Source organism: Sceloporus occidentalis, unplaced genomic scaffold, assembly GCF_023333645.1.
Source record: "Sceloporus occidentalis isolate IW3139 unplaced genomic scaffold, rSceOcc1.0.p SCAF_62, whole genome shotgun sequence".
Lineage (NCBI taxonomy): Eukaryota > Metazoa > Chordata > Lepidosauria > Squamata > Phrynosomatidae > Sceloporus > Sceloporus occidentalis.
Genome location: NW_028317042.1, coordinates 3,281,480 through 3,297,711, shown reverse-complemented (window position 1 = coordinate 3,297,711; position 16,232 = coordinate 3,281,480). Strand labels below are relative to the sequence as shown.

At 41.8% G+C, this 16,232-nt stretch overlaps 1 protein-coding gene across 1 annotated transcript; it reads right to left on the bottom strand.

The window, feature by feature from the left end:
- Nucleotides 1-4,545: 4,545 nt before the first annotated feature.
- On the bottom strand, nucleotides 4,546-9,423 carry LOC149287309 (fatty acid hydroxylase domain-containing protein 2-like). The gene is made up of 8 exons (XM_089493017.1): nucleotides 9,379-9,423; nucleotides 8,462-8,553; nucleotides 7,910-8,013; nucleotides 7,278-7,399; nucleotides 6,624-6,829; nucleotides 5,342-5,447; nucleotides 4,907-5,073; nucleotides 4,546-4,702 (listed from the first exon to the last, which is right to left on the bottom strand). The coding sequence occupies exons 1-8, from the start codon at nucleotides 9,421-9,423 to the stop codon at nucleotides 4,546-4,548; spliced, it is 999 nt and encodes a 332-aa protein (XP_089349143.1).
- Nucleotides 9,424-16,232: the final 6,809 nt, after the last annotated feature.

Below are 16,232 nucleotides of genomic sequence, written 5' to 3'. Positions count from 1 at the left end.
CTTTATGCAGTGGAGAAGGCAAACCGTCCCAACAGCCTTTGGGTTTGGGCAACCCACAGCAAAATATATATATTAATATATATGAATACTCATGATTTGGCTGCTTATTTGTTGGCCTGTTTTTTTTGTTTTTTATACTTTTTTTAGGCTGTTTCCTATAACTCTAATTTATACCTACTCCTATTTCTGGCCAAGCGTAGGAAATTGGGGGCTTTCACCATAGAAATGAAGTCTTCGGTCGCCATCACCCAGGCATGGTGGGGGGTACCTTGTGGCGTATGATTGCACAGTCAGGCCACGTTTTGGTTTTTTTTTTCTTTTCACCATTTGTAAAATTAGGCAAAATAATTCCAGCAGGTGACTTGTCGGAATCATGTATTATGTCTGCAGTGCAAAATGCCGCGTTGAAGCATCGGGCAAAATAAAGGCATCGTTTTGATACGTAAAAAGCTGCGTCGTAACCCTTGTTCCTCCCCTCAACAGTCCCTTTCCGTGTTTCCCAATAATCAGATTTGAAACACCGGTAAGGGTCACTGGTTTGACTTTGTTAATGCGAGCTGCTGCCCCTGACTATGGAATGCTAAGAAATACATAATCTTGCCAGTTATGATCCAATCATAAGAGGACAGAAGCAAAAATATTTGAGAAAAAAAAAGAAAAAATGTAAAATACTTGAATGAGCGCTTGTATTATACCATTAATATTATTCAGAGTATCCATTCTTACTGCATTTTGATTTGCTTATAGCTGTGCTTTAGTCATTTCTTGGTAATTTGTGGTAATTATACTTTTTTCTTTTTAATACAAAAAAAATGTATAAAAATAAAAACTTTAAAAAGACAATCTTTTGGTTGATAATGTTCATTTTCTTATTGGAGTCAAACTTTTTGCCTTCTATTTCTTTTTTTCTGAATTGTCTTCGTAATAGAAGTTTTATGGTGGGTGTAAAGAATACGGATGAAAATGGGGTTATGGTTGTTGAACAGATTCTAAAAATGTTATTGCATCATTCTATGCGTATGTAATAGTGAGTGATTGGCCGCAGGGGGGTGGTTAGGTCAAAGGAGACGGCAGCTTGGGCAATGTCCGGTTGAGGCTGTAAAGGCATCTGTTTAAAGTGCTATGCGTTGAAGACTGGAAAATGTGAGGATCTCTATACAAAGCATTAGTTTAGGATATGCTGCTCAGATGGGATTGGAGTAAAAACTACAACATGAATAAATGGAGTGGGGGGATTTCATCTCTGGAGGGTTTACCCTTCAGAAGAGAGTCATGTTGTATCACAGTTAAGTGCTGACCCTAGGAAGCCAGTCCAGCTTCCCTCCGGTACCTACCTCCTGTGGCTGCCGTACCCTCTACTGAGTATCTGGATGTGAAGCCATGTCATATGCCACTCCATCTCAGGAAGGGGTATATGCCACAAGATACAACATACTATGGAGGTCTTGCTAGCCAGGCACAGTCCTCCATGATGTGTAAGTGGGCTTAGCCCTAGACCTAAGAGTCATTTCAATGAGCCATTGTCTATGGAGGTGACTGCAAGGGCCCTACAGGCTTTTAAGAATAAACTTATAGTACATAAGGTTGAAAAAAAGATCTAAGTCCAAGTTCAAGCCTTCTACCTAACCTTCCTACTCTTGATCCAAAAAAGGCAAAAACCCCTAATTAAGCTGCTTCGAATTCTGCCATCAGAGGGAAAAATTCCTTCTGGACTCCAAAAGGCAATCCGATTACTCGTTAAACGCATCTCCTGCCGACGTATATACTTATTGCTGGTCAACTCCAGTGCTGGCTCAGAAAGTTACCCCTGGCGGCTTCAAGCAGCCAATAAGTGGCACAAATTTGATTAGAGTAGTTCCACTGCAGCTTCTCCTTAAGGTATGTCATTTTTTTCCCGCCCGATAAAAAGAATATGCAAGGCCTTTTGAACAACAAACAGCTGATGGGCCGTTCCAGTGCTATAAACGCACCTCAACAGTTTATTTGGGTAGAATCTGGTAGGTTTTGAAACTGTTGTACCCAAGTAGTTTGTTAAATAATGCTGTCTCTGGTACCAAATTTAAGCTAATTCCAAGAAGAATAGTCACAAGAACACTGTTTGGCCCCACAAATACTTTATAATTTGTGGGCACATTCACGCATGGTGGTGCCAAACACCCCAAAAACACAATTATGAGATCTATAGAGTGTCAAATGTATCCTTATGGTGAAAGAATCCTTAAGTATAAGTGTGATCACTTGAATGCAAATGATAGCGGAGTTAGCATTTTCTCCCCTTTGCCCCACTCCCAGGCAATTCAGCTGAAGAGATCAAACTTCCAATAAGCAGAACAACGTATCACATAATACTGATTTATTTTATTAAATAATTATTTGTCACAAACAAGAAATCAAAGTGTTTTACAATTCTGTGCTCCGTCTCAGCGGAAGTAACCTGATTGCTCACTAAATATATTGTTCTTAAAAGTATCAAACGTTCCCCTCCTCTGGTTAAAGTCACATAACTTTAGAAGAAGCCTCTGAAAGTAATGATGGCTTTGAGAGGACGTTGATGTAACTGTAGAAGCAAAACGCTTGTACAGCAGAGGAGACATACAAAGTCAGGGGTGTCCAACCGGCGGCCCTCCAGCTGTTGCAGGACTGCATCTCCCATGCTCCTCAGCTGAAAGAGCATTATGGGAGATGTAGTCCTGCAGCAGGTTGGACAGCCCCGCACTGAGTAATTTAATGTCTAAAATCACAGTTTAAGGCATTCTTAACAGTTTAATGTGCTTGTTTAAGGTCCAATTGGCATCTTGGATTAGCACCAGAGAAGAGTGAGACCAGTGTCATTGGTAGGTTTCTCTTGGCCCGCCTCCTGTTCTGGTCCAAGACTAACAGAGCATACTGAATATGACATTATGGCGTAGTATCATGATTCGATGGGCAATGGCGCTGGTTATGGATGTGTAGAACAGGAGTGTGCCAACAGCTTCTGGTAATGGACCTTGGGCTTTAAGACTAGATATAGCCATGGATGTTTCCATTTATGACTGGGGTCCACAACTCCAGTCCCCAAGGGGTCCATAACTCCAGTCCCCAAGGGGTCCACAACTCCAGTCCCCAAGGGGTCCACAACTCCAGTCCCCAAGGGGTCCATAACTCCAGTCCCCAAGGGGTCCATAACTCCAGTCCCCAAGGGGTCCATAACTCCAGTCCCCAAGGGGTCCATAACTCCAGTCCCCAAGGGGTCCATAACTCCAGTCCCCAAGGGGTCCATAACTCCAGTCCCCAAGGGCTAGAAATAGGCCGGTCATTTTTTGTATCATTTCTGAAAAACAAGTTTTTCTTTAATTGATGCCTGCGCTCAAGCTGGAAATCCACAAATGGTGGCCTGTTTGTGGGCCTCGAGTACTGGAGTTACGCACTCCTGCTCTATGCTAATCCTTGCCTCAATAAGTCAAAGGCTAGAATGACCCGCACCCGGCTATGACAGGGCTTTTTTTTTTTTTTGCAGGTCCTAAAATAAAAACGTCTTTTGTTACGACCACAAGTGGTTAAATGTGATGAAGTTGCTCAAAACTGCAATTCTAGACGTATCCCGCAAGATAAAAAATAAATAATTTCCATGGATCTGTCTATGCGTGCATTCTGTATGTGTATCATTACGCTCTTTAGTTTTTGGAATAACTCGATTATGAACTTGCTAAGTAAGAAAAGATATATAATAAAGCACAATAACTGTGAAAACTGGAGTGAGGAAGAGGTTCTCCTGATATCTGAGTTGAAGCAAGAAGCTACAATATAGTCCCAGTGCACTAGAGTCAAGCTGTGAATGCAATAGCCATTTTAAAGAATTGGAGGATTAAACAAAATAAAATTAGAGAGTTTTGTATTCTTAACATGAGTTGATTTTACTGTAAAACTGTTATTTTGCAAACTTCTGAACAAAATGTATCTCCTTTATGTGCTTGTTGGGATTCTAAAGGCCTACTTTAGATGTCTGTAACGCAAGACTTCCCCAAGAGGAAGATATTCAGTTGTTGCCAACCTACAACTCCCATTGAGAACCATCATGTTCATGGCCAATGGCTAGTTTTTAATTAGTTGTAGTTCAACAGCACCCAGATAACTCCCTGCTAGACGCCACTGCCATAAACCATGCAGAACTCTAATGTTAGAGTGTTCAACTTCTAACAATCCATGTTTCAAACCCTTTACACGAAGAAAGTAGAGGTTCTTCCTTGATAAGTAAGGATTAAACAAGAATTTTGTCAGATTTGGAATGTATCCTTCTAGTCGTGCGTCTGCATGGTGCATACAGGTTCAGGGGAATATCCTCTAGTGCTGCCTCCTTCCTTATGTATAATAAATTAATGTCTGCCCGAAAAATGTCTCCAAAAATGCTGGAGATTAATCGTTTGAGGGACCCTACTGATTTCAGCAGGAGGTGACTTCTGTCTTCAGTGTAGGCAGGAATCCTCTTCTAAAGCTAGGGCTGAAAAAGGTCATGCTTGCACGGGGAAAGTGTTGTAGAAGCGTTGATTTGCTCTAATTTCCTGGAGACTACATGGATTTCTTGGTGGTTTCAGGGATGCTTTGATTCAGAGGGGTGAAGCCGAGTAGCAAGATGTGCCTTTCATAGGCTTTGGTCTGCTTAAATATCAAGTCTGTCCCATGCAGTCTATCGAGAACCCCCAAAACGCCATAACATTGGTTAAACCTAAAATGCAACCAACAAGAACATGAGAACTATTCAATGACATTTTAGATAACTGAAAATAATTACCCTTCAAGTTTCCCAATGAAGTCTGATGAGTTGAGCATGATGTCAAAGATGTTGTCCTCCTTACAGGCCAGACTATTATTATTAGTGAAAATTCAAGAGAAAAATGCTCTTTTGGAGGACCCTAGAGCAACTACTTACTTGAGATGGTGAAAATCATGGAACTCTGGGGACGGGAGGAAGGGCAGGTGATAGCCACAATGTGAGATTGTGGTGACGACCAGAGCAAGAGAGAACCACAGCATAATGGTAGTCACATGAGATCCCATCAGCATTGGACCAACCATTGAAGGCAACATATTGGAAAACTGCAAGAAGGATGATGTGTTAAACCAATGTAGCCAATAGCAGTCAAGGGGTTGTATTTATATTATACTTCCAGACTTGGGTACCCCAAACTAGTCTCTCTTAGTGTACCCATCGGGGATCACCATTTGGGGCTGAATGAACAATCCCAGAGGACCAGAGTAATGCAGATTCTTATAATAATAATTTGTTCTCAAAGACCGGTCCCCACGCCTTTCAAATCTCAACTATTGCGCTCTGCCAGAGACGCTTAATCCTGACTTAACTTACAATATGCTCCAAGGGGTGTGCGTAGAGCGACACGACTCCTACTGGGGCTGTCCATTCATGATGCTGCTTGTGGATGTGCTTGTATATACTGGGGTGGTGGAACAACCTGCGTCCGAGACAAAAACAAAGTCATTTCGCACTCCCAACCCCTTGGCTGATGATTTGCTTGAAAGGTGAAACTTAATGTATGTTTAAGCACAGCCCGATTAGGACATGACCTTTTTAATCATACACGATCAACACGGGAAAAGAGAAAGGTACTTTCCTACCGGTGGCCAGTGTCCCTGATGGCCTCCTGTCACAGAAGCTGCACAGGGAGCAATCACCAGCTCTCACGTGACGTTAGGGGACATGAAAGGGTGAGTTCTAATTAAGGATTTAAAAATACCTAAGGAGGTTTCGGTAACGCTGTGAATTACTCCAAGTACAGAAAAAAAACCTACATTTATTAAAAAGATAAAATAATAACTCCGTCTATCTCCGAAAGCTAAGAGTTCAAAATCAGATCACAAAGACAGAACTGATTAATTGATATTTGATCTGAGTAAAAATAGACACGGTGCTTTATACAAAAGTAATCCTAAAAAAATGGATACAAAAAAAAAAAAGGATAAAACACAGAAAACTTACACTTCTAAAAAAGAGTGAAAGAATCTCCAGATGTTAGCTCCTTGGCAGAATGATGTTACTAGAGACAAAGTTTTCCCCTCAGGTTCCCTTTCTTATAGGAATCGTCTTTCTTTGTCTCTGGGAGACATGGGGAGGGAAGAGCGTAGCCCAGGCCCTTATTACGTCATATTTTGTTGTTAGGGTACCTTGAACGTTAAAAACCCTGGGTTGATCACGTCCCCCATGTTATTGCAAACATACAGATACCAAACACCCCCCATCTACCTGTCAGCTAAGTCACACATTGTTATTTCTCAGGCCCCGTTGAACCCCCCTCCTGCCATGTTTTCCACCATTCTGGAGAGCAAACAGAACATCTTCATGTTATGGTTCTACCATGGAAACGTAACCATATTTCTCAAATCAGAACTCTAACGATGCTGTGTGACCCCAGTGCCTGGACCCCTGTAGGATTTTATGGCACCCATGACAGGACTTTTGAAGATACCCTGCTTGGATGCTCTTAATTTTTTCACTGATTTCATGATGGGGTCTGGCTAGGTCTCCAAATTAAAATTTATCAAATGTTTACATTTATTCCGCTCCAGGTGGCCGGCAACCATAGACTTGTAAATATGAGGTTCATGATGATGTCATATTTTAAGGTACTTACCGATGAGAGTAATAAAACAGCGTTTCTTCAATGAGTGTAAAGACTGATAACTCCAGGAGGACCCAGTGGAATGTGGGAAGCTCCATACCACAGGGGTTTCCCCACCACTTCATGAAAGGGTACATGAGCAGAACCATTGGGAATGAGATGAAGATCTGGTTGCAAAGCACAGTGATCACAGCATGCTTCAGCCTAGCTGGGTCCACCTGGAAAGAAAAAAACAAGTAAGGGATGATCCTGTCATTTAAATTGCTTAACTACAGAATATTAAGCATGTACATGCTAATACAACCACGTCCTCCAGTAGTTTACATGTCAATTGCGGGAGAAAGAATTAGGTCCACAGATGTCTTCCATAAGGAAGAAAAGGAGGTCTTCTTCTCACCCCAACAAGACACCAGGAAAAAAAGGCTCCATGGAGTGAAGACCCTCCAAGCCCGACTAGTGCCTGGTTGGAACTATATCCCCCACTCCATGCATCCTCTGATGTTACAGCACCGCATGCAGACAGCTAAGGAACTCATGTTTGGATGAAAATTCTGATGGCACACGATGCAAGTGGCTGTGTCACACAAAGGTATTGGGGGAAAGAAATGAGAGAAGGCAAGATAGATTCATATTATTAGAAACTTGACATCAAAACTACATACTTACTGGATCATTCTTTCCTAGTTGGATTCGATATCGGGTGAAAAAATGTGGCTTTCCAGCCAGGTCGATTGCCATTAGGACAGCATTATACATCCAGAAGGACAGGCTGGGAATAACCATGGAGCCTGTAAAGGAAAATGCATCTTCAAAGTTATATGTGTAATATGATTGTCTTCGTTGGTGGACCACTAAAGTGTCCTTGAAGGAAGAAGGTCTTTCTTTTTCTCAGCTACATTATAATGGCAGATTTTGTAGAATAAGTTGGAATCTGCTATGTTCATGCACAACTAGGTTCCCCTGTGATATCTTCACATATCGGTAATTTTGAAATCTATACAAATATATTGTATACATAAATATAAACTTGTTCATTATTAAAATTCCATTGTAGTTTTAGAAATCGTGACACTGCCTTTTCATTTAGGTCGTGAATTTCAAAGAACGCTAGAGCAAAGTTTTGCTCATGCCATGGATGGAATTCACCGTTCCCTGAGTTCCCTAAAACCTGGTTGAGATGAGTCCATGTTAATATCATTGGAAATTTGTTTATTCACTTGAAAACTGCAGGAACTAAGCAACTCGAACGTTCGACTGATTGTGCCGAATCCCTGTAAAGCCGTTTAATATCTACTCACCCAAACAGAACAACGCCAGTTCATTGCCATTGTAATAGCTGTAGAGCCTTTCCCATTGTGATTGCCAAAAGTCCCCAGAAGCCCCCCAGAACCGCTGCAAGTGCCTAAAAAAAACAACAAGCCAAAAGTCATGAAATACTAGCCGCCGTATGAATGTATATGGTTTTCGATCATTGCCTATATCATATCAAGTCTGGTGTCCTAAGGAGGAAGTGTTACTGTAGAACAATCCTTCGGATTACAAAAGAGGTAGCTTCTGAGATGTGAGAACTTAATGCAAGGTCACTAAAATGATACTCGACAAGGAGGAAAAAACTACAAGAAACACAAATTCCAAGACATGTTGTCAGAAAAGCCACATTGACTCATAGAACGAACTCTTCAAGGAGTTGGGGGAAGACTTAATACCCAAAGTTAAGGCCTTATCATAAACCTCCTGATGAGTTCCTAATAGGCTGAGGTTAATTTGTTCTGTTGTTGAGTCTATTTATGTTGTTAATGAATAAACATTTTCTTTGTTGAATGTCATCCTACGTTTCCATATTGACTGACCATGTCAGAGTGTTCCGGAACGCAGCGAAGGTGAGAAGTCCAGTACCGAGAACAAAAGCCGTCTTCTTCACCGAGTCCCAAACATGGACATCCTGCGGAAAGCGACAGGAATCATCTCTAAGCAACCGCGCCACATAACGTGGACACTGAATGTTACACAGAGTGGTCTGATGTGGTTTCCAGCTACTCGTGGGGGCTTCAAAAAGTATTATTCCACACCGGACATTTAGGTATAGGAATAGATTAGTAATAAAGCAGGTTTGTGGGCCGGATCGACCCAGGAATTGAAATGGGAATTTGGAAGATGTGTAATTGTTGTGTCCTAGACAGGGCCGGCCCTACAATGGAGCCGACTGGGGCAATTGCCCCAGGCGGCACTTCAGAAGGGGCGGCACTTTGTCGCCCCAAGCGTTTTTTTTTTTTGTTTTTTTTGAAGCGGAGGAGAGAGAGAGGGGCACCGAGTGGTTTTCGCTTACCCGCTCGGGGCCCCTCTCTCTCTCCTCTGCGGCGAGTTTCCCTGTTCGGTCTCTGTGCCGGCTTGTAATGCAGAGCGCCGGAAGTGACGTGAATTTCCGGCGCTCAGCATTACAAGCCGGCACCGTGGCAGCACAGGGAGACTCGCCGCAGGACTGTTTAAGGGTAAGTACCGGTGTGGGTGGGGGGTAGATAATGCCGCCCCCCCCCCCGGCGTTGGCCGGGGCGGCATTTTAAACTTCGCCCCAGGCGGCGTTAAGTCTTCAGCCGGCCCTGGTCCTAGATGGATATGACAATAGTGATACACAAGAAACAGTAATTAGGAATGTTTTATTCTAATTATTTAAAAGGAATATGATATGTAACTGTTGCTTGAATGGTATGCGTTGCGTGTCATTTGGCGTACATGTAAATTAAATATATCCAAGAGAAATGTATCGTACCTGACGACGACGTTCTGGAAGCTTGCGAGTCTCACTTTCACCCATCTGCAAAGACACAAAATTCATCATTTTCACATGGAAACTATGAATATATGCTGCAGAGAATATATATCGTCACTTCTATAATAAGCACAATGAATATGAACAGTCCTCCAATTACCAAGTATACTGTGACGCTAGATTTAAGGACACCTCAAGAAAAGGTCCAAGTTCTGCTGTCTATTAAGAAGCCAATTTGAACGTTTTTTATCTTATTTTGCTCCAGTTAGCTGAAAATGATGCGGTGATGATGTCACTAGTTGCGGAAAATGTAACCTGCACATACGCAGTGCCCAAAATGGAGAACTGTTCCAAGATGGCCGGCTGTCTGAACATCGGCCCCTCTGATGGCACTTTCTCAACTGAATTGGTGCTATTTTGGTAAGATTTTAGGATAGGATTCCAGCTATAACTGAGGTGGTTAAAGGGAAACACTAGAGAAACACCCCTTGTCACACTGCCTGTGGTAAACAATAGAATGGCTCGGTCGTAATCACCAAGCTGGACACGCTTCCTAATGAAAATCATGGAAGAATGGACTTCATTAGCATAGTTATAACGAATCATCCTCGGGGAGCTGTCGTGAGCAGTCACCCAAATATCACATGACTGATAACAATGGCGGTCTGCACCCACCCCCCTAATGTACATTACTGTATAAAGCGCCGTAAGTAAGGAAAATATTTGTTTTTCCAATACAAGTATGATTATAAAATAGTTTGGAAACAACTTGGAATAACCTTTAACTTGTTGGTGTTTATCTCGATGATAAAGTCACAATGCATGTTTACAATCACCCTTCACTTATTTATAACTCACGGGGCAACAGTTTTATTACTCATCACATTGAGATTAGAATGCACTCCGAAGTCATAAATAACTAAGTTTTCTCACTTTGAGCTAAAGTAAATAGGCTGTCGTAAACAGCTTGGTAGACCTTAAAGTGGAACTCCTACCAAAATCTGTATTACTACAGATAAAAATAAGCTTTAACAGCTGCTTATTATTTATTTGTATGTTTTCTAGCTCTGTTATCATACCCCTGTATACCAGGTAAACCCCCCAAATACTTATCATACTGCCTATGGTAAAAAAAATAACAGAATGGCTCAGTCTTAACCACCCGATATGACTCTCTGACTCATGAAAGTCTATGGAGGAACGGACTTTATGTGCATTGCCATAAAGTATCAGCTCAGCGTGGTGTTTGAGTAGGCAAAGTCATCCAAAATATTACAACTGACAACAATGGCGGCCTCAAGGTCTACAGATAAAGGGACTGCATCATAGTCTTCATAGTCATTACTCCAAAATCTGCCCCTTATTCTGCTGTACGTCCTTCTTTGCTGGGGTAAATACATGCACTACAATGCAAATACTGTCATGAAACAGAATTCATGATGGTAACTTGGCGCATCTGAACATTGACAATCTTGGTCAAGGTTGCTTGTTATCATATGTTTTTCAACGTAATTCCCAACATTCTGCCCCAGGTTCTCAGAAAAGAAATGGCAGTGACTTTACATACAGTATGGATGCCATTGTTATTAGCAAGTAACCCCACTCCCATGTAATGTGTCATGTTATCGCGCTACTGCCTGCCAAATCCTATTTAGCCATGAAATGTGCTCTGACATTGTTTACAATGCCAGCAATTGTATACATTGGAGTGGCCAGGGATAATTGTCAATCATCTTCACTCTCAAGGCACCTCTTGAGCCGTTCTTCAAGGATGTTTTTTTGGAAAATCACTACATTAAAACAGCCAGATCAGATTTGATCAGATTTGGTTCATGCTAGCAAACCTTAGGCTGTGTCATTTAGTCAAAACATTTGTGGGTCATGCTTTGTCCATCTCCGAACGGGATGCTACCCGAAGGAAGACAATCTCCAGCACATCCCTTTCACAGATAAAGGTTGAATGGGTCTGAGTAAATGAAATAAAGCATAATTAAAAGATAAAACGTACACAGTAACTACCCAATCTGATCATCCATATAAAATGTTGATGCCATTAAGCCTTCTGGTTTTGTGCCTTTCCGGCACTTATGCAAGTTCTCCTTTGTAATTGACCCATTGCCAGCACGTTCTCTTGACAAATCTGAAATCAGGATAGTTTGCAACTATGCCTTATGAGGAAAACCATGTCTGTGCCACCTCTCCCCGAATGGCATAACATCAATCACTGCATATGAAGAATGCAGGGCGCAGTCAGCCTCGGGGCTTATTTGATAAGGCAGAGCTTTCCCTTGGGAATATGCAATGACGTCTCTTGCAAACCAAGGCCACTGAGAAAACAGCAAACTTGCAAAAAACAGTATTTTTTTTTACATTGTTTTATGAAATTAAAACCAACATGAATCAACATTAGAGACCCCCACCAGCCGGGTCGCTCCAATAACTGAAGAAGCCCCGCACAGATTCACATGCTGTAAAATGAGTCAAAGTTCAAGCAAACTGGACCACAAACATGCATTTAATATGAAGATAGAGCAGGAACATTTAATATTCTAAGCGGGGGGGGGGGGGCAGGGAGACGCGTGCAGGGCCCAGGTCGGAATGGCCCTTTCTAAACTATTTTGAACCGGTATGGGGAGACAGGAACGTATCGGGGTCAAGCAGCCAGAGAGAAACCTGCAGAGCTTTGATTGTATTTTTGTATGTGAACATGGATATGTAATTGTGTGTGTGTGTGTGTGAATGAATGTGTAATTCTGTGTGGTTGTGGCTGTATAATTGTGTGTGTGTGTGAGAGCATGGATGTGTAATTCTGTGTCAGTGTGGATGTGTAATTGTGTGTGTGTGAGCGTGGATGTGAAGGTTTGTATGTGAGCATACACGTGTAATTTTGTGTGTGAGTATATATGCGTAAGTGGGGTGAGATGGAGTGTGTGTTAGAATGAATGTGTACTTGTGAGTTAGTGAGTATGAGTAAGCGTGTGTAATTTGTGTAAGAGTGTATGTTGGAAGGGGGGCAAGGGGAAAAAAAAGTACAGACAAGTTGTTTGTGGGCAATGATGGCACAGACCAACTGTTGAAGTGGGGGGCCCTGTGGTTTCTAGTTAAGCACCTGGGTGCAGTCATCAATAGGATTAGCAAACACAACGTGCCATTGGAACACAGGAGTGATGGGAGTGATGAAGGACCTCTGTACGCCTATGAAGATATTCCATTAAAATCAGCCATTTCCAGCTACAATAGTAATTTACTATTATTAGTTATTTACTATTAGCACCTTCTGAGCTGGATTTCTGATCCATTTCATGTTATTTTAATGGACAAAATGTGCTTTTCTTTCATAAAGAAGGAAATTTTGAAGTGACCCCAAACCTTTGAGCTACATGAGCGTACATGAAACTATGAACCTAAGACAAGGCCAAAGGCAACCTAACATATAAGACCTTACAGGGGGTGGAAGTTTGGTATTATTCTTTTCTATATATTAGCTGTTATGTTTGTGACCTTCGGTAACTTTTTTATCTTGTATTAGATTACAAGCTGTTCAGGGTCGGAACAGACTGTGTCTGAAACATAATTCTGCACTGAGCATTCGTCCAGCATGCACAACCTCTTCTGAGAAAATCACACAGTATAAAGATATAAAAGAAACAGCTGAACCAAACACTGGGGAGGATTAACGTCTCAAGCACCACTAGGCACAAGGATTAGAGCAGCCATTTCAACCCATTACGAATCTATTCCCCCCCCAAAAAAAATATTAATATATAAAAGAAAAGAATGGAGTGAGATGTGATAGAGGGGTGAGATGTGATAGAGGGGTGAGATGTGAGAGTGTGATAGAGAAGTGAGGTGTGATAGGTGAATGAGAGTGTGATAAAGGAATGAAGTGTGAGAAATGCTTTATGATCTGTGTTTCGGAGTGAGTGTGTAAGTGTGTTAGAATGTGTGTGTGTGGTTGGTAGTGTAGTGAATGTTTTATAGTGAGTGTGCATCTGTGTGTGTTTGTTAGTGTGTATCTTACAGGGAGGGGGGAAATAAAGAGCTAATTTCATATCTGTTTATATAAAACTAAAGTCCAAACATGGATGGAATGCTAACGTCAAGTAATAAGGCAAATACATTAGGATTCGGAATACTCATTCATTCACTTGGCTGTTACTGTTTGCAGAGGGAGCCATGCTGACAGTCTTTAATTTGACTCCCCCATGTGTATGCGCAGGAAGCACTCCCACTGACTTCAGAGCACTTCCCTGCCGCTGATTTGTCTGAGCACGGAGGTGGCATTGTGCAGCAACTGTGGAGCTGCAGCTTCTCCTAAAGGTTAAAACTTAATTTTTTTTAAAGAGGTTTAATGAAGGCGCTTACAAACCACTCAAGTATGAATTCTTTATTGGCGACGCTACATGGGACATTAGACTAATGTAAAGCAATAAAAGGTTGTTTTAAACATAATTATACTCACTGAAATGATGGTGCATAATAAATGGGCGGAATACATTCACTAAACGCTCTACATGTACAGCACCGCAGAATATGTTGGTGATTATAAAGCAATAAGTAATAATACGCATATGGTCTATAGGAATTACGTAAACAAAAGCACTTATTTATTACCAATTGCAGTATCAGGTCATCAGCATTTCTATGAATCATATTCTAAAGTATGTAAATCGTATCCCTACCACTCCCATCACCCTCATATTAAGAGTTGGCATCACAGCTAGAAGGTTCAGGTTTTACCAGTTAACGTTACTGTAAACATGAAGCACAATGTATTATATATATATATTTATATAATTATATTTATAATATATATATTCTCCATATTAAGGGGAGGGCTGGTAAGGGGGCAGGGGCAGCAATTGCCCCTTGGGCTGCTCTGACTTTAAAATTTTAGGACATTGACGTATATATCCTCCAGGATGTCCAGATTTAAAAGGACAAAAGGCAGCATTTACCACCAACTGGATTCTTTCTGTGCTCAACGTACACCATTTCACTCGGCCACTCTGTACACTCCCCCCCAGCTAAATGGTGCCAGCCCTTTCCCTCTAGATTGTAAGCTCACCTGGGCCAGGCCCTCCTTACCCTTCATCTCTGTTAAATTGTTAAATTGTTATGTGACTCAGCACGTTACCCCCTGCTTACCTACTGTACAGCGCTATGGAATATGATGGTGCTATATAAGTCTAACTCCGACTATATTGTAAGCTTACCCCCTTGGTTCTGTAAGTCGAATTGTTACGTTATATACTACTTGCTTTGTCCTGTCCACCCATTGTACAGCGCTGCAGATCATGATGGCGCTATATAGAACAATAAGTAATAATAACTATAACAGTTTCTCTAGTAAAGGTTTGCTATCTGCAGGCTGTGGGCCGCTGTGATATGATGTGATCGGGGTACTTGCCTCCCTCTCCTGGCTCCTTACCTCTGCCTGTTCTTTGTTCACTGGGACCGGCAGTAGCCTCGTACCCTGTTCTTTATTGTTATGCCTCTATGGACAGCCTAAAGAACTCCACCTCCCTGTAATACGGAGCCAAAGTGCATTCACTTCCAGATTATGAAACTCCTCTTAAAGCCACAGATCCACAAGGTTCCAAATACCGACATCAGTGATATAGCCGTCTGTACCCGGTAACTTTAAAAAGAATACACCTGGGCATGATAAGCTGGAGGACGGTACATGCTCTCCTCCCGTAACTATCTCTCAGTCCCGTCACACTTCACCATATTGTGTTTTCATATGATTAAAAATGTGGGTGCTTCGTCTTTACTGTAGACGGTCCGGAATGAAGCTATCTCTCGTTTCCAAAGAAACTAAAAAGTACTAATCTTTAGCATGACTGCACTTGTCTCAGGCATGCGTTGGTAAAATGTAGGATTTTGTATTAAGGATTAAAGCTGAAAATACAGAAAAATGTACAGTGGAGAAAAGCAATAAGGGATAAAGTGAAGGACATGATTCACAAGGACAAAGAAGGTCAAGCCACAAGATCTTCCATATTCAAATATAAAGCATTGACTATGGTCAATGGTCAATACTTTTGTTCACTTATGGGGCACTATTTTGAAATTAGACATCTTAAAACTATTTCAATCATCGAAACATTAGGTGTTTAGGTGTCACCAATATCCGTAAAAAAGCGACAGGGCTCCTTTTCTTTGGATTTCCTACGCACGTTACTGTGGTGAGTGGTGTACGTGGATCGGATGCTGCCATAAACCTGGCCATGGCCAATGCCCCCTCTGCAGACACCGTACGGAGTATTGCGGTATGACATCATATCCCTGAGGTCAGCACAGTCTTCCATAGAGTAAGTAACTGTGTCACCTGGGCCATTGGGCAGCGGCACAAATGAGGCCTGATCACCCAAGTTTTGTGCCAGAAGCACAGCCGACGTATGGACCTACCACCCAATGCATCACTGATTGTGGCTTTTTGGGCTGTGGAACACTGTGGTCACCTATACCCAGCAAACGTTCTCAGTGATAGAATTCTTCTGTCCCTCCTTCTTCCCCTGATGTCCCTCTTTTCTCAGAACCTGGAAGCCTCCTGGAGATCAGAATGTGGCAGCTGACCGGCATAAATAAGTTCTGCCCTGTATATGAGGAATGTATAAGAGAATATTGAGTTAATATACTTGTATGATACAACAATTATATCTAACAGGTGCTAAAGATCATCAATTTAATATGTAGATTCCACTCGTGGAATCCCGTGACGTCTGTTTGAGGCTAGGTTTCCACTTGGGTTTTTGTCCTGCGTTTTTTTCTTGATGAAAAACGCCAGGAAAAACGCCAAGAAAACTGCCACTGCATTTACCTGCGTTTTGGCGTTTTTTTCTGGAGTT

Bases quoted from the DNA above. Each gene is read 5' to 3' on its own strand.
- LOC149287309 (XM_089493017.1), bottom strand. From the start codon at position 9,423: ATGGGTGAAAGTGAGACTCGCAAGCTTCCAGAACGTCGTCGTCAG. The intron at 7,400-7,909 runs GTGAGTAGATAT...TTTCCTTTACAG, and splicing joins ACTGGCGTTGTTCTGTTTGG to GCTCCATGGTTATTCCCAGC. The intron at 5,448-6,623 runs GTAAGTACCTTA...TCTCGGACGCAG, and splicing joins CTGTTTTATTACTCTCATCG to GTTGTTCCACCACCCCAGTA.